The sequence below is a fragment of the Coenobita brevimanus genome, chromosome 44 (genome assembly GCF_032717465.1).
Source record: "Coenobita brevimanus isolate Jiangsu-jjx chromosome 44, ASM3271746v2, whole genome shotgun sequence".
Classification (NCBI taxonomy): Eukaryota; Metazoa; Arthropoda; class Malacostraca; order Decapoda; family Coenobitidae; genus Coenobita; species Coenobita brevimanus.
The window spans coordinates 10,845,225-10,870,715 of record NC_136997.1 but is presented as its reverse complement, the minus strand read 5'-3'; the positions used below and the strand labels follow the sequence as shown (position 1 = coordinate 10,870,715).

Here is a 25,491-nt window from a genome sequence, read left to right as displayed (position 1 = left end):
GAGCGCTCTAACCCACTGAGCCACGGCTGCTACATATATATATTATATAATATATACATATATACTATATATATATTATATATATATATATACTGATTAAGAAGTAATTTACCTGTTAAACGATGAGTATTCATGTTGTGAAAATGTTGGTTTGGTAAGATATTTAAAGTGACTTGAGAGGTACTGTTCCAAATGAATTACGGTACTGCATAAGGAAATACACTGCCAGGAGTACAGTACGTAGCGAAGTCTGCAATTTCATCTCTTCATAAATGAACTTTGGCACAGTTACACAACCATGCATGTCACTAACATACAAGAAAAAAATGTATACGGTACACCTAGTGTAATCTATAACCCTGGCTTGCACTTAATTTCTTTGGGCAAGTCCTTTTCTGTGCTTAAACTTAAATGTATAATAGTAAGGCAATTATAGTTAACACAAACCAAACACACACATCTATCTATCTATCTATATACCTAGGCTGCTTCCCCCAAGGAAAGGGAGGTAGCCGAGACAGGACGACACACTCCCCATTTACTCATCCATTCAAACACATTCATTCGCATCTTTGCCCCAAAGGGGAGAACGGACAGATCCTCACCGCACCACACCGCACAAGGGTCAATTGTGCAATGCAATCAGTGACATCCACAGCAGGGCCCGATAGCAGAACTGGTTTACTCCTGCCACATCATAACAGACCCATCCCCTTACCCGCACCTGACCTGACTAGCTGATCAGACCAAATGCGGGAGAATATCCCATCAGGGCTGCGTCATCACTTGTTCATTCACAATTTCTCTCCATTTATTTCTGTCACGCACAGCCACTCTTCCTTGCTCAACAGACATTCCTCTTGCATCCAGTGCTCTCTTCACACTGTCCATCCATCCTATTCGTGGTCTTCCTCTCAGCCTTACACCTCTCACATCAGATCTAGTTATCTTTTTCACCAATCGCTCATTATCCATTCTCTCCATATGCCCAAACCATCGCAACACCCTCTGCTCAACTCTACCAACCATCTCCCGAACAACTCCAGATCTCCTTCTCACTTCATCATTTCGCACTCGATCCATACGCGTCACTCCACACATACTCCTCAGACACCTCATCTCCATTACATTCAAACTTTTCCTCTCTGCTACACCTATAGTCCATGTTTCAGACCCATATAACGCAGTCGGTACCACAACACCATCATACAGCCTTCTCTTTACATCCATTCATAGCGAATGACATCTAAACACTTTTTTCATTCCTCCCAGCACCTTTCCTACTTCATTTATTCTAAACTTCACTTCTGCATCTATTCTTCCATCCACAGCAACATGTGACCCTAGATATTTAAAACACTCTACCTCCTCAAGCAACTCACCATTCAAAACTATATTCATCCCCCTACCATCTACCAACCTCGTACACTTCATCACTTTACTCTTATTCTCATTTACTTTCAATTTCCTCCTTTCACACACCCTTCGAAACTCCTCTACCAACTGTCTCAATCTCTCCTCTGAATCAGCCACCAGTGCAGTATCATATGCAAACAGCAGCTGCTTCAGATTCCACTCTCCACCATCAACATTCACCAGACTCAGACCTCCACCTAAAACTCTTGCATTCACCTCCCTTACAACACCATCAATGTAAATATTAAACAACTAAGGCGACATCACACTCCCTGTCGCAGCCCCACTCTCACAGGAAACCAATCACTCACAGCATTTTCCACTCTTACACACGCTCTACTATTTACATAAAAACTTTTCACGCCTTTTAATAACCTACCATGAAGTCCATACAATCTTAAAACAGTCCAGAAAGCCTCCCTATCAATTCTATCATACGCTTTCTCTAAATACATAAATGCCCAAAACACATCCTTGCCTTTCGCTAAATACTTTTCACACACTTGTCTCACAGCAAGCACCTGATCCACGCATCCACTCCCTCTCCTAAAGCCACACTGCTCATCACCAATCACTCCTTCTGCACCCTCTCTAACTCTCATAATTAACACTCTACCATACACCTTACCTACAACACTCAACAGACTTATACCCCTAAAGCTAGTACATTCATACTTATCACCCTTGCCTTTATACAACGGGACCACACAAGCATTTGCCCAGTCAATTGGCACCATACCTTTCTCAAAGCACACATTCAACAATCTTACTAACTAGTCAACAATAGTCACTCCACCACCCTTCAGGCATTCCACAGCACACCCATCCATACCTGCAGCTTTCCCTGTTTTCATCTCCTTTACTGCCTTCTCCACTTCCTCCTTCGTGATCAAAGAATCATTCAACTCTCCCAACACATTTATTCCTTGCACCCTTCCATCCGCCACAATCTCAGCCACCCTTTCCTCCTCTACATTTAACAATCTTTCAAAATACTCTGTCCACCTCTTCCTTACTGCATCCATCTCAATTAACATCCTTCCATCCTCTGCTTTTACTCGTTCTTCCTTCCCAGACTCTCCCTTTCGCACCCTTTTCACCTCCTTCCAAAACATTTTCTTATTCTGTTGAAAATTCTCTGTCAGCCGCCTACCCCACCTCTCATCTGCTGCCACTTTAGCATCATGCACAGCCCTTCTCGCCCTATTCTTCTTTTCCTTATACCTTTCATATGACAACTCATCCTTCCTCTGCAGCCACACTTCATATGCACGTCTCTTCTCAGCCACACCCATACTTACTTCCTCACACCTCCATTCTCTTCCTTTTCTTACACCACCACCCACACGTCTCACACCACACACCTCTTCTGCATGCCCCACCACAGCACTCTTAAACAACTGCCATTCCTCCTCCACACTGCCATTTTCCCGATCTTTCACTGTGTTCCACTCATCTTTCAATTTCTCCTGATACTCTATCTTTTTCTCTCTTTTATCCAACTCACTCACTTTCAAAACCTCCCTGCCACACCTAACCCTCCTAGCTCTCACCCATCTCTTACCTACTCTTAACTTTCCCTCCACAAGGTAGTGGTCAGACATACCTCCACCCTCCCCTCTCAGAACTCTCACATCCAACAATCTTCCTATTACATTCCTAGACACACACATAACATTTGGATTTCTTTTAATTTTTTATTTCCACACAAAAAATAAAGAAAACCTTTCCCCAGTGTTTACGTCCTTGCATCTGAGATCCCTGGCGACGACCAAGCAACGATATTACGTGACACAAAATCGATCGAGATATTATCCTAAGAAGTACAAATAATACCGCCATAATCATTCGTGTCCAGTTGATTGTATGGTGAAAAATGCAATACTCTATGATGGTATGTTATCGCACGTGGTAAGGTATGCATATTAGAACTAAATAACAATTGTAAAATAAAACAACTCCTGAATAATAGGCCCCTGATAAGGCATATCGCAAGTTTGTCACAACGTTTTTTAAGAAGTACTAACGAATTATATTATAATATTAATATATACGATAGTATACTAACACATACATTAGGCTATTCTATGATCGTACTTTGTTTTGACAGCTGAACAACCATTGTGGAAGCAAGAAATATACTAAATATAATAACGCCACAGTCCGACAACCCTGGCAGTCATAAAATCACGTGACAAGAATAGGTCAAGTTTTCGTTTAAGAAATATTAAAGTATTACGCAACTATCGTTCAAGTCTGGTTGATAAAAGATTGTAATATATTCTACTCATTCATCTTGCCTTGTTTTAACAATAGGGAAACCATCATATAAACAAACATTAGATGAAAAACATCACCGGAATCACAGACCCCTGATTCTGCATATCTCAAGTTTGCTTCGATATTATAACACTCGGAGAAACTGCAACTGGAGGATCCCACAAAGAAGGAACCCAAATTCTACAAAGTTTATTTGTAAAAGCTTATGCATTACCAAGAAATGCACTTATTTTCTAACTCAGACTCAGCTGTCTGAGGCACCTGACAGCAGACACTTTTCTGTATCCTCCTACTTTCTTTACACTCATTTCAAAGCCAAAGGTGGCTGTTGTGTATATATACGGAACGACTTATCTTGCTCTCGTGTTCGTGAACTCGATCCTTCTGAATTGTCTACACTCTGGCTTCGGCTGTTCTGTTATTCTCTGACTAAATATATCTGCACTGTTTACTTATCTCCTAATTCTACTGACTATCAAAAATTCTTTGACTATCTTACTTCTACAATGGAATGCATTCTATCCATTTCTCCTTTCTCTGAAATCTCCATTCTTGGAGATTTCAATGTTCACCACCACCTTTGGCTCTCCTCTCCTTTCACTGATCCACCTGGTGAACAAGCCTACACCTTTTCTATCCTTAATGACCTAGAGCAGCTTGTACAGCACCCTACCCATATCCCTGACCGCCTTGGAGAGAACTCCAACATACTTCACCTCTTCCTTACAACTAATCCTTCTGGTTACATTGTTAATCTTTTCTCTCCGTTGGGCTCCTCCGATCACAGCCTTATCACCTTAACCTGTCCTATCGCTCTGGTACGGCCTGTGGACCCTCCAAAGACATGTCGTCTGTGGCACTTTGGAGTTATGGATTGGGAGGCCCTCAGGCAGTAATTTTTTCATTTTCCCTGGAATGAATATTGCTTCCATTCGTGACTTTGGCGAAAGCTTTGCCATTGCACTTGACATCTCAAAGGCTTTTGATCGAGTCTGGCATAAATCTTTAATTTCCAAACTGCCCTCCTACGGTTTCTATCCTTCTAACTGTGCCTTCATCGCTAGCCTCCTTTCTGGTCGTTCTATAGCCGCTGTTGTAGACGGTCATCGTTCTTCTCCTAGATCTATCAACAGTGGTGTTCCTCAGGGCTCTGTCCTATCACCTACTCTCTTCCTTTTATTCATCAATGATCTTCTAAGCTGTACATCTAACCCTATCCACTCATACGCTGATGACTCCACCCTTCACCTTTCTATTCGGTTCCCGCAACGCCCATCTCAAAAGTTACCTCAACGAACAAGGGATGAGGCTATGGCACACCTAATGTCTGACTTGGCTCGTATCTCTGACTTGCGTAAAAATAATATGGTTGTTTTTAATGCATCTAAGAGTCAGTTCTTACACCTATCAACCCGAAAAAATCTTCCACAGGTATACCCACTAATGTTTAACAATATTCACCTTAATCCTGCATCATCCTTGAACATGCTTGGGGTTTCATTTACTCGGGACTTATCTTGGAAAGATCATATTACATCTCTTGTAAAATCTGCTTCCAAGAGATTGGGTGTGCTAAGCCGACTCCGCTCTTTCTTTACCCCTGCACAATTGTTGACTCTATACAGGGGTTTTATCCACCCCTGTGTGGAGTACAACTCTCATGTGTGGGGAGGCTCCCCACATACAGCTCTTCTCAATAGGGTGGAGTCAAAGGCTTTTCATCTCATTAACTCTCCTCCTCTTACTGACTCCCTTCAACCTCTGTCTCTTCGCCGCACTGTTGCATCTTTATCTCTTTTCTATCGTTACTTTAATGGTCACTGCTCCTCTGAACTGTCTGCTTGCATTCCTCCACTTCTACGACGGGTGCGTAGCACCTGTCTGGCAGCAAACTGTCATCCCTTTTCTGTCCAACTCTCTAATGCAAGAGTTAACCGTTACTCCCAGTCTTTCATTTATGCAACAGGTCAGCTCTGGAACTGTCTCCCTCTGTCTGTATTTCCTGCTGCCTATGATCTCCAGTCTTTCAAACGCAGTGTGTCCAGGCATCTCAAAATGATTGGATCTTGAATTTGGCTCTCTCTTGTATTTTGTTTTTCTCTTGGAGGGAACTGTAACTGCGGGCTCATGGCCTTTGGTTCCTTTCCTCGCATTTAAAAAAAAAAAAAAAAATGACTAATGCAAGAAAACCTTGGTCATGCTTGTTCTAATGCTGTTCGCAACAAGGAGAGGGCCTATAGAAGGTACTGGAGCCAACCCACCCCTGAATCACATCTTTTATACGTTTCTGACCGGAATCATGCTAAGTCTGTTCTTCGCTCTGCTAAAAATATTTTCATCCGTACTAAATGCTCTCAACTCTCCAACTCGAATTCTTCCCGCTCCTTCAGGCACCTTGCCAAAAAACTTTCTAACAAATTTACTTCATCATCCTTCCCTCACCTTTTCAACTCTGATGACTCTGTAGCTATTTCTTCTACTGATAAAGCAGATCTCTTTGCTGAGACTTTCTCCTCCAATTCCACCTTAGACGATTCCAGTGCTGTTCCTCCATCACTTCTCCCCCTCTGACTTTCTCATGGCTGACAATAAAATTTCTTCAGCTAATGTATTTTCTGCTATCACAGGCCTCAATACTAACAAAGCATATAGGCCTGATGGAGTCCCTCCTGTTGTTCTCAAGAACCGTGCTTCTGTGCTTACACCCTGCCTAGGTGAACTCTTTCGCCTCTGTCGGTCAACTTGTACCTTTCCTTCTTGCTGAAGTTTGCTCTCATTCAGTCAGTCCCAAAGAAGGGTGACCATTCCCAACCCTCTAACTATCGTCCAACTGCTTTAACATCCTGTAACTCAAAAGTTTTAGAGCCGCTTCTTAATAGAAAAATATTAAAGCATCTTTCCTATCACGACCTTCTTTCTGATCGACAATATGCGTTCTGTCAAGGATGCTCCACTGGCGATTTTCTCACCTACATTTAAGACTCCTGGTCATCCTCCTTTCGGGACTTCGGCGAAAGCTTTGCTATTGCACTTGACATCTCAAAGGCTTTCGATCGACTCTGGCCTTAATCTTTAATTTCCGAACTAACCTCTTACGGTTTCTATCCTTCTATCTGTGCCTTCATCTCTAGGTTCCTTTCTGGTCGTTCTATAGCCGATGTTGTAGACGGCCATCGTTCTTCTCCTAGATCTATTAACAGTGGTGTTCCTCAGGGCTCTGTCCTATCACCAACACTCTTCCTTTAATTTATCAATGACCTTCTAAGTGGTACATCTAACCCTATCCATTCATACGCTGATGACTCCACCCTTCACCTTTCCATTCGGTTCCCGCAACGTCCATCTCAGCAGTTACTTTAGCAAACAAGGGATGAGGCTATGGAACACCAAATTTCTGACTTGGCTCGTATCTCAGAATGGAGTAGAAATAATCTTGTTGTTTTTAATGCATCAAAGACTCAGTTTTTACACCTATCAACCCGTCAGAATCTTCCACAGGTATACCCACTAATATTTAATAATATTCAGCTTAAGCCTGCATCATCCTTGAACATGCTTGGGGTTTCATGTACTTGGGACTTATCTTGAAAAGATTCTATTACATCTCTTGTAAAATCGGTTTCCAAGAGATTAGGTGCGCTAAGCCGATACCATTCCTTATTTACCGCTGCACAATTGTTAACTCTATATAGGGGTTTTATCTGCCCCTGTGAAGAGTACAACTCTCATGTGTGGGAAGGCTCCCCACATACAGCTCTTCTCAATAGCGTGGAGTCAAAGGCTTTTCATCTCATTAACTCTCCTCCTCCTACTGACTCCGTTCAACCTCTGTCTCTTCGCCGCACTGTTGCATCTTTATCTCTTCTATCGCTACTTCAATGGTCACTGCCCCTTTTGAACTGTCTGCATGCACTCCTCCACCTCCACGACGGGAGCGTAGCACCCGTCTAGTAGCAAACTCTCATCCCTTTTCTGTCCAACTTTCTAATGCAAGAGTTAACCGTTACTCCCAGTCCTTCATTTATGCAACAGGTCAACTCTGGAACTGTCTCCCTCTGTCTGTATTTCCTGTTTCCTATGATCTCCGGTCTTTCAAACGCAGTGTGTCCAGGCATCTCAAAATTATCGGATCTTGAATTTGGCTTTCTCTTGTATTTTGTTTTTCTCTTGGCAGGAACAATTTTGCAGGCCCGTGGCCTTTGGTTCCTACTTCCTCATATTAAAAAAAAAATAATAATAATAATCTACCATATATTGTTCTTATCGACGTGGTGGTTGGAGAATGAATCTTTCTAGAAACTTTTGTTACCGTGAAAGCGGGCAACACACCGCTCGATGATTCGAGTGATCTTCCGAATCACAATAACCCCAAAACGTCAATGTAATCATTCCCGTGCATGCACAATTAGAACTGATAGGTAAAGTGGTGGTTATGGCATTATGGTGTGCGATTATTTTCGTTAGAATGCTTTCGAAGAAAAATAACAGTCTGTGTGATGTAAAACTTATACATAAATATTAAGAGCACCATCCATAACTAGGAATATATATATATATATATATATATATATATATATATATATATATATATATATATTATTGGACGCAATTTTCGAAGTGTTCAGCCTCAGCGCTAAAGAAAAGACTCCTCCAACAGCATTCACCCCAAAGTACAGAATATAATATTAACCCGTACAATCCCGCCGTCGGCATGGTGCCGACGGTACAAAACGTCTTGAGTAATCCCAGCAACTTGATGGTGCCAACAGCAAAATTATCGCGCTGTAGCGCGTCTCTACCTGCTTCAGTCTTGCTAATTTTTTGCTAAGGAGTAGCTTAATGTATTGGCAACATTGTGCACAAGCACTTGTAGCACTGAGTTTGGTTCTGCATGGCTGGGTAATATCAGTGTGCCACTGACCGTCACAGCGTTAGAATGTTACAGAAATCATGCCATTGAAACTGTCACATGGACCCTCTGTCCCTTCATTTAGTGATTCTATATATGTCCTTTTGGACTATTTTATGCAATACAATTTTTTCCCTTTTTTGATCCGGGATTGGGTGGGTATAAAATTCCAAAAATGCCTGGGATGGTAAAGGTGAATGTGTTACAGAATTTATATATAGGGAGAAGGAACGGTGAAGCTTTTTTTTTTTTTTTTATGGTTTTAGTCCTGGTGATATATACGTTTGGGTTCGGCATGGAATCGTGAAGAAGCCGAGATAGTGCATACGAAAAAATATTCTAACTGAAAAGGAGAAGGATATACAAGTATACAATAGGAAAAAGACTGAGTGCAGTTGCTACGGGAACATGATGATGGGGTTCGACTGATGAAGGATGAGTGCTGCGATACTATCTATCTATATACCTAGGCTGCTTTCCCCAAGGAAAGTGAGGGAACCGAGACAGGACGAAACATTCCCAATTTACTCATCTACTCAAAACACATTCATTTACATCTCAGCCTCAAGAGGAAGAAAAGACAGATCCTCACCACACAACGCGGCATGACGGTCAACTGCACAGTGCAATCAGTGACATCCGCAGCAGAACCCGACAGCAGAGCTGTTCCTTTTTTTTATGCGAGGAACAAGGAACCAAAGGTCATGAGCCCGCAGTAAGAGTTCCCTCCAAGAGAAAAACAAAATACAGGAGAGAGCCAAATTCAAGATCCAATCATTTTGAGACGCCTGGACACCCTGCGTTTGAAAGACTGGAGATCATAGCTAGAAGGAAATACAGACAGAGGGAGACAGTTCCAGAGTTGACCTGTTGTATAAATGAAGGACTGGGAGTAACGGTTAACTCTTGCATTAGAGAGTTGGACAGAAAAGAGATGAGAGTTTGCTGCTAGAAAGGTGCTACGGCCCCTCGTAGAGGTGGAGGAATGCATGCAGACAGTTCAGAGGAGCAGCGACCATAAAAGCAGCGATAGAAAAGACATAAAGATGCAACAGTGCGGCGAAGAGACAGAGGTTGAACGGAGTCAGTAAGAGGAGGAGAGTTAATGAGACGAAAAACCTTTGACTCCACCCTATTGAGAAGAGCTGTATGTGGGGAGCCTCCCCACACATGAGAGTTGTACTCCTCACAGGGGCGGATAAAACCCATGTACAGAGTCAACAATTGTGCAGGGGTAAAGAAAGAACGGAGTCGGCTTAGCACACCTAATCTCTTGGAAGCAGATTTTACAAGAGATGTAATATGATCTTTCCAAGATAATTCCCAAGTACATGAAACCCCAAGCATGTTCAAGGATGATGCAGGATTAAACTGAATATTATTAAACATCAGTGGGTATACCTGTGGAAGATTTTGACGGGTTGATAGGTGTAAGAACTGAGTCTTAGATGCATTAAAAACAACCAGAATATTTTTACCCCAGTCAGAGATACGAGCCAAGTCAGACATTAGGTGTGACATAACCTCATCCCTTGTTTGTTGAAGTAACTGCTGAGATGGGCGTTGTGGTAACCGAATGGAAAGGAGAAGGGTGGAGTCATCAGCGTATGAGTGGATTGGGTTAGATGTACAGCTTAGAAGGTCATTGATGAATAAAAGGAAGAGAGTGGGTGATAGGACAGAGCCCTGAGGAACACCACAGTTTATAGATCTAGGAGAAGAACGATGGCCGTCTACAACAGCGGCTATAGAACGACCAGAAAGGAAGCTACCAATGAAGGCACAGATAGGATAAAAACCGTAAGAGGGCAGTTTGGAAATTAAAGATTTATGCCAGACTCGATCGAAAGCCTTTGAGATGTCAAGTGCAATGGCAAAGCTTTCACCGAAGTCCCGAAAGGAGGATGACCAGGAGTCTGAAAGGTAGGTGAGAAGATAGCCAGTGAAGCGTCCCTGACGGAACCCGTACTGATGATCAGAAAGAAGGTTGTGATAGGAAAGATGCCTTAATATTTTTCTATTGAGAATTGACTCGAAAACTTTTGAAATACAGGACGTTAAAGCAATTGGACGATAGTTGGAGGGTTGGGAGTGGTCACCCTTCTTTGGGACTGGCTGAATGAGAGCAAACTTCCAGCAAGAAGGAAATGTACAAGTTGGCAGACAAACGCGGAAGAGTTTGCCTAGGCAGGGTGTAAGCACAGAAGCACAATTCTTGAGAACAACAGGAGGGACTCCATCAGGCCCATATGCCTTGTTAGTATTGAGGCCAGTGATGTCAGAAAATACATCAGCTGAAGAAATTTTAATGTCAGCAATGAGGAAGTCAGAGGCGGGAAGTGATGGAGGAACAGCACTGGAATCGTCTAAGGTGGAATTGGAGGAGAAAGTCTGTGCAAAGAGATCTGCTTTATCAGTAGAAGAAATAGCTACAGAACCATCAGAGTAGAAAAGAGGAGGGAAGGATAATGATGTAAAGTTGTTAGAAACGTTTTTGGCAAGGTGCCAGAAGGAGCAGGAAGAATTCGAGTTGGAGAGTTGAGAGCATTTAGTACGGATGAAATTATTTTTAGCAGAGCGAAAAACAGACTTAGCACGATTCCGAGCAGAAACGTAAAGATGATATGATTCAGGGGTGGGTTGGCTCCGGTACCTTTTGTAGGCTCTCTCCTTGTTGAGGACAGCATTAGAACAAGCGTGATTTAACCAAGGCTTTCTTGCATTAGTCAACGGATATGAAAAAGGAATGTATGCTTCCATGCCCGAGAGAATAACCTCCGTAATGCGCAAGGCACACTCAGATGGCTCCCAGCCATGGAAACAATAATCACTCCAGGGAATATCAAAGAAGGACTGCCTGAGGACCTCCCAATCCGTGGCTCCAAAATGCCACAGGCAACGTTTCACTGGAGGGTCCACAGGCAGTACTGAAGTGATAGGACAGGTTAAGGTGATAAGTTTGTGATCGGAGGAGCCCAACGGAGAGAAAAGATTAACAGTGTAAGCAGAAGGATAAGTTGTAAGGAAGAGGTCAAGTATGTTAGAGCTCTCTCCAGGGCGGTCTGGGATACGGGTAGGGTGCTGTACCAGCTGCTCTAGGTCATAAGGATAGAAAAGATGTAGGCTTGTTCACCAGGTGGATCAGTGAAAGGAAAGGAGAGCCAAAGGTGGTGGTGAACATTGAAATATTCTAGAATCGAGATTTCAGAGAAAGGAGAAATGGATAGAATGTGTTCCATCGTAGAAGTAAGATAGTCGAAGAATTTTTGATAGTCAGTAGAATTAGGGGATAAGTAAACAGCACAGATATATTTAGTCAGAGAATGACAGGAAAGCCGAAGCCAGAGTGTAGAGAAATCAGAAGAATCGAGTTCAGGAACACGAGAGGAAGATAAGTTGTTGCGTATATATACACAACAGCCACCTTTGGCTTTGCAATGAGAATAGAGAAAGTAGGAGGATACAGAAAAGTGTTTGCTGTCAGTTGCCTCAGACAGCTGAGTCTCAGTTAGAAAAAGAAGGTGAGGTTTAGAGGAGGAGAGGTAGTGCTCAACAGAGCGAAAGTTAGAGGAAAGGCCGTGAATGTTGCAGAAATGAAGAAGAGAGTCAGACAGTGGTTCCAGGCACCTCGAGTCGTCACCGGGAGAGGGGCAGTTTACCCTTGCCACATCATAATGAACCCATCCCCTTACCTGCACCTGACCTGATCAGTTGATAAGACAAAATGCGGAAGAATATCCCCTCAGGGCTGCGTTTTATTCATTCACAATTTGTCTCCATTAATTTCTGTCATGCATGGCCATTCTTCCCTGCTCAACAGACATCCCTCTCACATCCAATGCTCTCTTCACACTGTTCGTGGTCTTCCTTTCAGCCATACACCTCTCACATCAGATCTAGTTATCTTTTTCAGCAGTCGCTCATTATCCATTCTCCCCATATGCCCAAACCATCACAACACCCTCTGCTCAACTTGACCAGCCATCTCCCGCACAACTCCAGTTTTCCTTTGCACTCATCATTTCTTACTCGATCCATACGTGTCACTCGACACATAATCCTCACACACCTCATCTCCATTACATTCAATCTTTTCCTCTCTGCTACACGCACAGTCCATGTTTCAGCTCCATATAGTGCAGTCGGTACCATGTACAACCTTCTATTTACATCCATTCTAAACGAACGACATCTAAACGCTCTTTCATTCCTAGCACCACCTTTCCTACTTCATTCATTCCAAACTTCACTTCTGCATCTATTCTTCCATCCACAGCAACATATGACCCTAAATCCTTAAAACACTCTACCTCCTCAAGCAACTCACCATTCAGAACTATATTCATCCTCCTGCCATCTGCCAACCTCACACACTTAATCACTTTACACTTATTCTCATTTAATTTCAATTTCTTCCTTTCACACACCCTTCCAAATTCCTCTACCAACTGTCTCAATCTCTCCCCTGTGAATCAGCCACCAGTGCAGTACCATCAGCAAACAGCAGCTGCTTCAGATTCCACTCTCTACCATCAACAGTCACTAGACTCAGATCTCCACCTAAGACTTGCATTCACCTCCCTTACAACACCATCCACATAAATAATAAACAACCAAGGCAACATCATACATCCCTGCCACAGCCCAGCTCTCACGGGAAACCAATCACTCACAGTATTTTCCACTCTTACACACGTACTACTATATTACATAAAAGCTTTTCACTCCTTTTGGTAACCTACCATCAAGTTCATACAATCTTAAAACAGTCCACAAAGCATCCCTATCAATTCTATAATAAACTTTCTGTACATCCATGAACACCCAAAACACATCCTTACCTTTTGCTAAATACTTTTCACACACTTGATCCTCGCATCCCCTCCCTCTCCTAAAGCCACACTTCTCATCACCAATCACTCCCTATGTACCCTCTTTAACTCTCTTTATGAACACTACCATACAACTTACCTACAACACTCAACAGACTTTTGCCCCTAAAGGTAGTACATTCTTACTTTTCACCCTTACCTTTATACAACCGGACCACACAAGCACTTGCTTAGTCAACTGGCACTATATGTTGCACAAAGCACACATTCAACAATCTTACTAACCAGTCAGCAACAGTCGCTCTACCATCTTTCAGGCATTCCACAAAACACCCATCCATGCCTGCAGCTTTCCCTGTTCTCATCTGCTTTATTGCCTCCTGCACTTCCTCCATCGTGATCAAAGAATCATTATACTCTCCTAATGCATTTATTCCTTGCGCTCTTCCATCTGCCACAATCTCAGTCTGCCTTTCCACCTCTATGTTTAACAATCTTTCAAAATACTCTGCCCATCTCTTCCTAACTGCATCCATCTCAATTAATATTCTCCCATCCTCAGCTTCTACTCACTCTTCCTTCCCAGACTCTCCCTTTTCCACCCTTTTCACCTCCTTCCAAAACATTACATTATTCTGTTGAAAATTCTCAGTCAACTGCCTACCCAACCTCTCATCTGCTGCCACTTTAGCATCATGCACAGCCCTTCTTGCCCTCTTCCTCTTTTCCTTATACCTCTCACATGACACCTCATCCTTCTTCTGCAGCCACACTTCATATGCACATCTCTTCTCAGCCACAGCCATACTTATTTCCTTGCACCACCATTCACTTCCCTTTCTTACACCACCACCCACTCTCCTCACACAACTTACCTCTTCCGCATGCCTCATCACAGCACTCTTAAACAACTGTCATTTTTCCTCCACACTGCCATTCTCCTGATTTTTCACGGCATTCCATTCATCTTTCAATTTTTCCTGATTTTCTATCATTTTCTTTCTTTTATCCGACTCACTCACATTCAAAACCTCCCTGCCACATCTAACTCTCCTAGCTCTCACCCATCTCTTACCTGCTGTCAACACTTCCTCCACCAGGTAGTGGTCAGACATACCTCCACCTTCCCCTCTCAAAACTATCACATCCAACAGTCTTCCTATTACATTCCTGGACACAACCACATAGTCCATCAAAGCTCTATCAACAACCCTCCCACACTCCTGTCTCATCCATGTATACTTATAAATATCTTTCTTCTCAAACAAGGTATTTCCAATCACCATGTCTCGCTCAACGCACATCCCTATCATTCGTTCCCCATTTTCATTTCTTCCAGGCACACCATGCATACCAACTACACCTTCAACTGCCACATTTCCTACTCTTGTATTCAGATCTCCCATCATTACCACATTCACATCCGCTCTAAAACTCTGCAGACACTCGCCCATGTCATTCCAGAAAGACTCATTCTCTTCTTCATCCCTTTCACTAGCAGCCCCATATGCAGTCACAAATACCCACAACTCAGATTCAAATTTCACTTTCACTCACATCAGTTTCGATGACACATCCTTCCATTCAGCCATACATTGCTGTACTTTCGGGCTCATTAACAAGACCACACCTTCTCTTGCGCTTCTTCTATCAACACCTGACAATCTTCCATTCACACTTCCAAACTTAGGCTCACGTTTCCCTTTCATCTTTGTTTTACTCAAAGCTAACACTTCCAACTTTCTTCTCACAAACATTTTCCCAGTCTCCTCCCTTTTCGCCTCAATCGTACTACATCCACTCACATTCATGGACTCAATCTTCACGGTATGGGGATAGCTCAATCCCCTATCCCTTTCTCTGGCCTGTCTCTTTTTAGGAACTAAAGAACAGAGGAGGGGGTCCCTAGTCCCCTCATCACGCCCCTTTTAGTCGCCTTTTACGACATGCAGAGAATACGGTCTCAGAATTCTTCCTAACACAATCTGGCCACAGAGTAGCAATACCACACCATAGTGCGGCCAGATTGTGTCCCCCCTGCCACAGGGGATATGGAAAACAATGACAATTTTTTTTTTTTTTTGCAAAACAAATGATACAATGATACTACTACCAAGTACAAGTTAGTTGCCAAATCACAAAGAAATGGAACATGGAGGGTTATTTGTTTATGACACAGGGAAAGTAAAATGTGGGTTGTTTCCATGTGGTTCATCACCTGGAGAGTGATACCGATGGGGTCGCTGACGTGATGGAGTCTTTGAATGAGCAAAGCCAGTGCAGAAGAAATCACCATCGTGGTGCCAAACACCAAACCCCAAGTTAATGAGGAAAATGGATAAAGGATGTTCCTCCACTGGGGTAATGGCCGAGGTACCTCCAAAATGATTCCATAACTGTTTTCCCAATATGGGTAGGTCCAATCAAAATCGCTGATTGTGTCAGCAGTAATGTCCTGTGAATTGATCACAAGATCTTTCCCTTTATACATCAGCTCACCAAACATTCCATCCCATGTCCCATTCTGTTTGGAACCCCACACTACTTCTTCCAAATCGATGTATGCCACCTGAAAGTTAAGTTTCTTAGCTATAATATGTGCAGCATCTGAGTTTCCTCCTGTACAACTACCATTTTTAGCAGCATAAAGGAATGGTTGATCATTAGTGCACACCACTGACAGCTTCAAAACTTGACCTCCAAAATCGTGGAAGCGAGGAGGAAAGAGTGCTTGCCGGCTGTGAAATCTATCATGACTCCAGACTCCCAGGGGTGTCTTGGTGAATGAGCAACCCGATTTGTCATGGTGTACTGGTCTGGAGGTGTAGGCAAGGAGGTGAGTGTGGCCGGCCTGGACTGTTGGCTGGAAGAGCAGGATGAACCTAGAGCGCTGGACGACAGGCTGGTTGAGGACGGTGGTGGTGTTGAGGTGCTGGTCCAAGCAGAAGAGGACGAGGTAGCTGGGATTCCAGTGTTTGTTGTCTGCCAGGAGGAGAAGGAAGGCAGTGGGGTGGTGGTGGAAGAGAAGGATGGCGGTGAGGAAGGAGCCTTGGGTATGGTGGGTGGGACGGGATGTGTGGAGGAGTGAGTGTTGGGAGGTGAGGATGACATGCGTGTAGGAGGCTCCGGCCACTGACACCACCCAGCCCACGTCCAACAGGATCTGACTGTGGTCGTCTGTGACCAGCAGGAGGTCTTGGCCTCGTAGCAATCCCAACACCAGAGCGGTAAGAGCGTCCTGAACCAGGAATCCGGTCTCTGGAGGAAGGAAATGTATAATAGATAGTGTTGTTGGTCCAATCACGTGGTGGGGAACTATTTTACTTATAGGACTGATTAAACAGTGCTTCATTATAAAATGAGGAATTTGAATAACATGTAAGTGACAGATGTATATGAATGAAACTATAAGTATTCGGGATGTTCACTTGTTAAGAGTGAATGAACTAGACGAATATTAGGAACTGTCAATGGATTTTCAGCAGAACAGACATCCCAAATAAATTTGAACTTTTCTCCATGATATCTGTTACCAAGCCGTCCATCAATTTCTATATCACTAATGACATTTTCTTATGAGATAAAACCAAATTTAGTATATTATTACCTGTCGTAGCCTCACTGATGTACTGATAAAGGAAATTATCCTGTACTGCCTCCAGAAATTCCTCTGACTCTGTATCCTCTTTCTGATTTAGCCAATCTATCCCTGGCAGATTAAGATTCCCTACAATTATTACTAAGCTGGAGTGTGATGCATTCCTAATTTCCTCCCAAAGGTATTTACTATCTACACTACTTAATTTGGAGAATTGTAGAAAGCTCCTTAGACTATTTTCTCCCTGTTGTTACCAATTTCAACCCAAAAACTTTCCCTGTCCGTATTTAATTTAATGTTGACTTTATTGTAACAGTTTAATGAATCCTTTATACAAACAGCTACCCCGGCTCCCTTTCATTCCAAATGATTTTGACAAAATATTATAGCCCTTGATCTGACAATCTGCTAAAAATTCTTGAGTGTCTGTATTCATCTAAGTTTCACTAATAACGGCAATGTTTATTTTCTCTGTACAAGTTAATCCATTTTATTAAGTAAACTTCTGTTGTTTGTGTATTCCATATTTAGATTATTACGAGTAGTTATGCCTCTACTTTGAGATTTACTTCTTTTGTTTTTGTTAATAACTGGGAAACCCTTTACTAATTTAACAATTTTTTGTTCTGTCAGTTTTTGCTCTTCAATCATCGTTTGTTTTGTCCTCTATCATCGCCTGCTTATTTTGAATAATCGCCTGCTCATTTAGAGGTGCCTGAGTGGATGTATCTACACTAATGGCTAAATTGTATTTATATTTGTAAGTCTTGATGCATTGATCGACACCTGATGATAATGATTTCTGAGTGTTGTTGTTACAACTTCCTGTATAACTAATTCTCAACTCCCTGCCTACTAATATGAGTCCCATCCCAACTATACATGGCACTCCATCCATAAAACCAGTCCAATCTGTCCATGAAAGGTATTGTATTAACTTTGCACTATCTTTCAAGGTGGCAATTTTAACCTATCGTCTTGCTTAACCATTGCCTCCCCACCCCCCTTCTAGGCTAAACACAAAGTACTACAGGGGTCCTTCCCCTCTCCCTAACTTTCTCCAACATATCCTTGTACTGCTGCCACAGTACCTTACTCCTACGCATACCAATATTGTTGCCTCCCACACTGAGACAGACGGTGGGTGTCTCCACTGTCCCTCAAGATGTTTTAAAATTTTCCTGATGCATTACCCACCTTGGCCCCCGGAAGACACAACTGTTTAGTGAGTGGAGTATACACTGCCCTATTTAGATATATTACCCAGGAGATTCCAACCATGACAACATTTTTCTTATCTATTTTGAGCTGAGGATTCCTACAGAAAGTACTTTCACCATCCTCCTCTACTTCCCTCTCTGCCTTCCCTTCACATTCGTCATGTAACACGTTGAGTGTATTTTTGGTTTTTATCTCCACTTGTTCCTTAAAGGTAAACTTTGTTGCACCCTTGTGGACAAGTGTCCAGCCTTCAGCCTTTATTTTTCTCTCATCCAACATCTCCAACAATTCCCTTATTTGTGACTTCTGTCTGAGAACCTTGTACTGTACCTCCCGTTTTAATTTGAGAAATTCTTCCTTTAACTCAGGGGTGAGGAACCTTTCTCCTATTAGGAGCCATTAGGATATTTTTAACATCATTCGTGGGCCATATAAAATTATCAACTTAAAACCAACTGTATCCTAGTACATTATATATATATATATATATATATATATATATATACATATATATATATATATATATATATATATATATATATATATATATGAAATCGCATTAACGAATTGCCTTGCGGGCCTGATAAAATGATCTTGCAAGCCTTATACGGCCTGGAGGCTGGATGATCCCCAGCCCTGCTTTAAGTCAAGGTAGTCCTCAAATATTCCAGCAGGGACACAAATCTCCATAGAGGAAACCAACACACACAAAATCACTCAAGGGTATTGCGGGTCACCATGACACACTAGTACAGCACTATCGTAGATCACTGGCACAACACTATCACACGTCACTAGCCCAACACTATCATACGTCACTAGAACAACAATATCACAAGTTACTACAGCAAACTAGCACAACACTCTCATAGGTCAGTAGCGCAACACTATCACAATCACAGGTCACTAAACTCACTGACAATTCTCACAACAGGCGGGCACAGCTAGTTAAATCAGGAATGTCAGGAAACATCTGAACAGACTGACCTTAAGTGAGCGACGACTGACTGAGAAAGCCATGAGACAAAACATCAATGCAGTAAAAGTCCTTTCATCTGGTGTTACGGTATTTCCATTTTTGGGTGGTTTTGATTAATTGTCCCATTATGAAAGTTTTCTGCTCTTCTGGCACGTATGCTGAGCTGATCAACCAATTTGGCTCTGTTGGCATTAGACCTATATTGCTTTTAATAATAATTTAGTGCTTTTCATAATAACTTTTGCCAATAAATATTAGATTTTCTTCTATAGCACATTTCGAAGTCCAATTTAGCACGAAAGTTTGAACGGTTCACCTATAACTTAGTGCATTTTAAAGTTAAGCTTAGTGCTTTTGGAGATTTCTGCATCACTGGCACTGAAAATTAAATCCCACACATGATCACAGGCCATCAAAGCCCTCAAGGGGAGAGTTTGCGAGTAATTGTTACCACATGTTAACGCTTTTTGTACTTTCTTCTTTATTTTTGGATCAATTTCTACCATTCAAATGCCATTTTGTTCAGAATTTCAAGGGGAACAAATTATTAGAAAGCGTTTTTCTTACAACACTTTATTTTAGGGAGAAACTTAGGAAATCTGTAAAAGGGTAAACAACCAAAATTTTTATAAAAATAGAGCAGAAAGTGTTGTATTTATCCAAAATCCATTTCCAACAAATTATCTAGCAAAAAATTCTTTGTTTTTTTACCGATCAAAATCTTTACAGAAATAAGCAAGAAATTACCTTCTTTCCAAACAAATCGTAATTGTTTACAATGTGGCACTTTGAAAGCTGGAATACTTCACAGACCTGTAACTCTTGATCCACTTGTCACAGGTAGCCAATACTTTGTCAGGAATTTCAGTAACATATGACCAAAATCTTCAGAAAGTTTCAAAGCTCTAGACACAGAATTACCCCAGGTTTTTCCCATAAACTGCTTCCCATATGTAGCTATTTTGAGAATACTGGTATGGTACTGTAATTCATAATCCACTGATCACAGGCAGCTGATATTTTGAGAAGAATGATCAAAATGAAGGAGAGGGGGGTGATGGTTCTGCAGTGGGATGGTTCGGACAGTGTATTCCCTGAGAAATGTATGGGACCTAGGGCCATGTGATCTTAGGTGAAAGTGGGAGAGTTTGTTTTTTTCAACCACATGGAACCACCAGACTAGAAACGCCTCACTTTTTTATGCAGGTCAGATTTTATGTTTTTTTTGCATTTGTGTAATAATTAGTGTATATCGTAAGCTCTACCTTTATGAATATGCCAAGCATCGAACTGTGCATTATCAGGGTGAATCTGTGTTACATGTAGAACATATTGCTATGAAAAACGAATGTTAAACTCTCTCGTGTGAAACTTGAGAGTACCCGTCAATTAATTACACAGATTCGGGATGATTCGGACAGTTGAGGAGGAGGATGGTTAGGACAGTCCAAACTATTCCTCCACTACTACCAAGTCATGACCTTATCAAATGATAATTCTGCTTTTGATCATTTGTATTTGAACACATAATGAAAGACTATTCTTAACCAGCCCCGTCACGACCGATTTTCCACCACTGACTCCCCCCAGTCGCGACCAATTTTGGAAAAAAAAAGGTTTTGGCTTAAACCTCCGCTTTTGGTGAGAAACATCGAAAATTCATAGAGAAATCGTTCACCTGAGATTTAAAATACTCGATACAGGTAGCAGTATCCTTACCTTACTGGGTTTTCTGTCAGGCTGACTCCAAAGAAAACGAGTTCTATGGGAGGGTAACTCTTCCACACCACTCATAAACGGTTTTTATTTATTTATTTGGTATGAATTTATATGTAGTATGAGAGTATATTGGTTTTCACACAGTAATATAGGCAATATAATCATTGTTCCACTCACCAAACACATCAACATACCTGACCTTTTTTGGTAACATTACCTGATCATCATTTCTGACTGTTTCTTCCTCTAATGCTACATAAACTTTGTCCTCCACATTGTCATCGATTGGGGAATCACTCTGGCCCTGAATTTCGTACTGTGGCACATGTCTTTACTGCCCAGGTCACTGGTAACAGGTGAAATGCCGAGACAATGGCGTGCGGGGGGGGGGGAGATCATGTGGGGTAAGGCATTGTCCCTGCCTGGCATCTTGTAGAGGAAGGAGTCTCGTGTATATGTACCAAAAATCACGCGCGAAATTGAAAATTGTGCAACTTAGGGCTCTTGCAATTGATACCCGTTTATATACGTCAACAGGACTGACAGTGACAAAACGTCTGGACCTATATATACATCAATGGGACACGGCATGTTAATAGTTATCAGGGAATATATATTGATAGTTTTGTATATTTAACCTATTCCTCAAAGTGTTAAAAGAAAGAAGGGGTAATCTATCTACCTATCTACCTATTGCAAGAAGCCACAATCCCATTAGGGGTGGCAATTTGACTTCGAGTTATTTGTTTTATGGGGAGGGACACTAACCTTCCACCAACCCACTCGTTGACACGTAGGTAGTACGTATGGTTTGGTTATATGCAACTTCTATTTCAGTTTTGCAGGCTACAATATGCATTAAAAGTCTTAAGTTAGTCCATCTGAAATAAGGCCTAGAAAGTGAAAAGTGAAGTCAATACTCCAGAGAGAGAGAGGGAGAAGGCTAATTATGCATAATTTTGTAGCAGAAAGTAAGAGGTTAAGTCATTTATTAATAAATCTACTGAAGGTTATTTCAGTTATAAAGTATTTATATATTTTTTAACCCTTTAACCGCGGGTATTGTTTTGGCCTGACTGTCCTCTCCCGCGGGGGTTTCAGCCAAATGTAAATAAACCTTTAAACCTTAATAACTCTGCACAGAATAAAGCTAGAGAAAAAAATAAGGTACCATTAGAAAGTACTAACCTTCAGCTTTCCATTGATGTAGGTTTCATGACTTTGTTGACTTTCACAGGACGGGCAGTGCCGTTAGAAGTGAGGGGTGTAAAATCACTATTTTTCGCTCACACATCATTACCTTCGCTCATACACCATTACCAAATGCCAACCTCATTCTGATAATAATACTATAAACATATATGAACACTGCACATACGATAAACACCCACTCTGTGTTCACTGAGGCAGGTAAAAGGCACTGTAATTACCTGCACTTCACTGCCACATCAGCGGTGTTGTAATCACTATTTTTCGCTCACACACCATTACCAAATGCCAACCTCATTCTGATAATAATACTATAAACATATATGAACACTGCACATACGATAAACACCTACTCTGTGTTCACTGAGGCAGGTAAAAGGCACTGTAATTGCCTGCACTTCACTGCCACATCAGCGGTGTTGTAATCACTATTTTTCGCTCACACACCATTACCAAATGCCAATCACATTCTGATAATAATACTATAAACATATATGAACACTGCACATACGATAAACACCCACTCTGTGTTCACTGAGACAGGTAAAAGGCACTGTAATTGCCTGCACTTCACTGCCACATCAACATGTGTTGTCACTCACACAGCTGGACAGATACTGATGTGCGCTTGGTCAGGGGTGGGGTGGGGGGCCCAGGGGGTGGGAGGTGGGGCGCCAGGGGGGGGAAGAGGGAGGTGGGGGTCGGCTGGAGTGAAAGAACTTAATAGCTACTCTCCCTTGAAACAATTGGCGCACGGAAAAAACGCGGGGTATTCAAAATATTCACAAACATTCGAGAATGACACCCGCGGTTTGGTCCAGTTTTTGCAACGTCATTCTGGAATGACACCCGCGGTTAAAGGGTTAACAAATCTCAAGCAGTTCATTTGGATTCTGAAGTTTAATATTGTCTCTATCTATCTATCTATTGTCAGATGCCTCAATCCCGTTTGGGGTGGCCACAAACAAATCACCTCCACGTCGCCCTGTCCCCTGCCATTTCACTGCCCCACTCCCAACTCACACCCCCTTCTCTCATATACCTCTCCACCCCATCCCTCCATCTCATCCTCGGCCTCCCCCTCCCTCTTCCCCCCTCCACCTCACTCACATACACTCTCTTCGTCACTCTTTCACCCTCCATCCTCTCCACATGGCCAAACCACATCAGCGTATTCCTCCTAACGCCTCCTATCACATCCACATCCACACCACAACGCTCCTTTATAACCTCATTTGTCAGCCTGCCTCTCCATGTGACTCTGCAGGCTCCTCTCAGATAACTCATTTCCACTGCTCTCACTCTTGACTTGTGTCCTTACAGCAATGTCTAAGCTTCACTTCCATACGTTACAGTTGGTATGACAATACTGTCATTTAGTAACTTTTTCTCTTACACTTCCCTGCTTCTTATCACTGATTTCAAGGAACCAGCAACCTTTCTTCCCTGCAGTACCCTTTCAAGCACTTCACCCTCCAAACCTCCATCCCTACTCATCACACTACCCAAGTACTTAAATGTACTCACATTTTCCAGTTCCTCACCATCCAACCTCGGTGTACATTCACTGACTTCACCTCTCTCAAAGACCATCACTTTACTCTTCCCTACAATCACCTTTAGATTCCGTTTCTTATACACTCTCCCAAACTCATCCACCAAGCCTTGCAGCTCTCCTTCGTCTTCACTCAACAACACAGTATCATCTGCAAACAACAGTACAGGGAGTTTCCAAACACTATCCTCTCTAACCAGGGCCACTCCAACATCCACTACCCTACCTTGTACCTCTTTTAGTACCCCATCCATGTACAGATTGAACAGCCATGGAGACATGACACATCCCTGTTTCAATCCAACCTTCAAAGAGAAAAATTCACTCAGTCCACCATCCACACGAACTGCAGCCTTAGCACCATCATATATACTCTTCACAGCATTCAACAACTTCCCATCTACTCCATATATTCTTAATACTTTCCACAATTCTTGTCTATCCACCCTGTCATATGCTTTCTACAAATCTAGAAACTTTTCCACTAAAGATCTAAGAATGAATATCTGATCTACACAACCTCTTCCCTTCCTAAAGCCTCCATGTTCTTCTCCAACTAATTAATCTGTTCTTTCTCTGACTCTGTCAATAAGTATCCTACCATATACTTTTCCTATTATACTAAGAAGACAGATGCCCCTATGATTACCACAAGCTTCTTTTTCCCCTTTTCCTTTGTACAAGGGAATAATTATACCTGACTTCCAATCCTCCAGGACTCTACCTTCCTCTCAGGCCAATCTGCACATTTTCCACATCCATTTCTTCTACTATCTCTCCCCCATGCTTCAGCATTTCACCACACACTCCGTCAATTCCTGGGGGTTTCCCCAATTTAACTTTCTACATTGCTTCCACAACTTCTATCCTACTGATTTCCTCCTGTCTTCTCACCTCCCTCCTTCTCCCACCCATTCCCCAGCCACTTACACTCGCATTACGTCCACCCTCTATGTTCAACAATTTCTTAAAGTGTTCTCTCCATCTGCTCACTTGTTCTCCCTTCTCCACTAGTAATCTACCATTTTTATCTTTCACTGCCCTGCTAACTTCACTTCCACCCTATCTTACTCTTTTCGCATCTTTCCAGAACATTTTCTTATAGTCCCACTTTACACTCAAGTTCCTTCCAAATTCCTCATCTGCTCTCTTCTTACTCTCTCTTACTAATCTTTTCACCTCTATTTCTTTCTATATATAACTCTCTCTTCTGCCTCTCAACTTCTTCCATGCTCCTATTTCTCATCCATTCATTGTATGCTTTCTTCTTTTGTGCCACAGCCTGTCTCACCTCTTCATTCCACCACGCTGTTCCTTGCACACCCCTCCGTCTTCTCTTCATCCCACACACCACATCACATGCCGAGTATATTTCTTCTGTAAATATTCTGCACACACCTTCATTGTCCCCTATCTGCTCCAATTCATATTTGTCCAATCGTTCCTCCACTTCTCTCTTATACTCTGCCTTTTTCTCATCCTCTTGTAACCTTTCCACTCTCCTTACAAATACTCCTTCTTCCCGTCCTTCCCTTCTTCTATTTCTCCATCCCAATTGGACCTTGATTCTGGCCACCACAAAGTAGTGGTCAGAAAGTCCACTCCCCCAACCTCTATAAGCTCTTGCATCCATTACACATTTTCGCATCCTTTCTTCCGCACACACATAATCAATCGTTGCCTTCCTTTCATTCAGTTCACCACCCACCCTTCTCATCACTCGCCATGTATACCTGTGGATCATTTTATGCCTGAAGAGGGTAATGGCTATCA

At 42.2% G+C, this 25,491-nt stretch overlaps 1 protein-coding gene across 1 annotated transcript in view; it reads right to left on the bottom strand.

Annotated features, from left to right (window-relative positions):
* The window catches only part of LOC145397972 (glutamate receptor ionotropic, delta-1-like), a 336,085-nt gene that overhangs the window by 278,900 nt on the left and 31,694 nt on the right, over nucleotides 1-25,491 (bottom strand). The window contains exon 3 of the mRNA XM_080270947.1: nucleotides 15,656-16,675. Within this exon, the coding sequence (XP_080127073.1) occupies nucleotides 15,656-16,675 (1,020 nt within the window). The remainder of the gene's footprint in view (nucleotides 1-15,655; nucleotides 16,676-25,491) is intronic.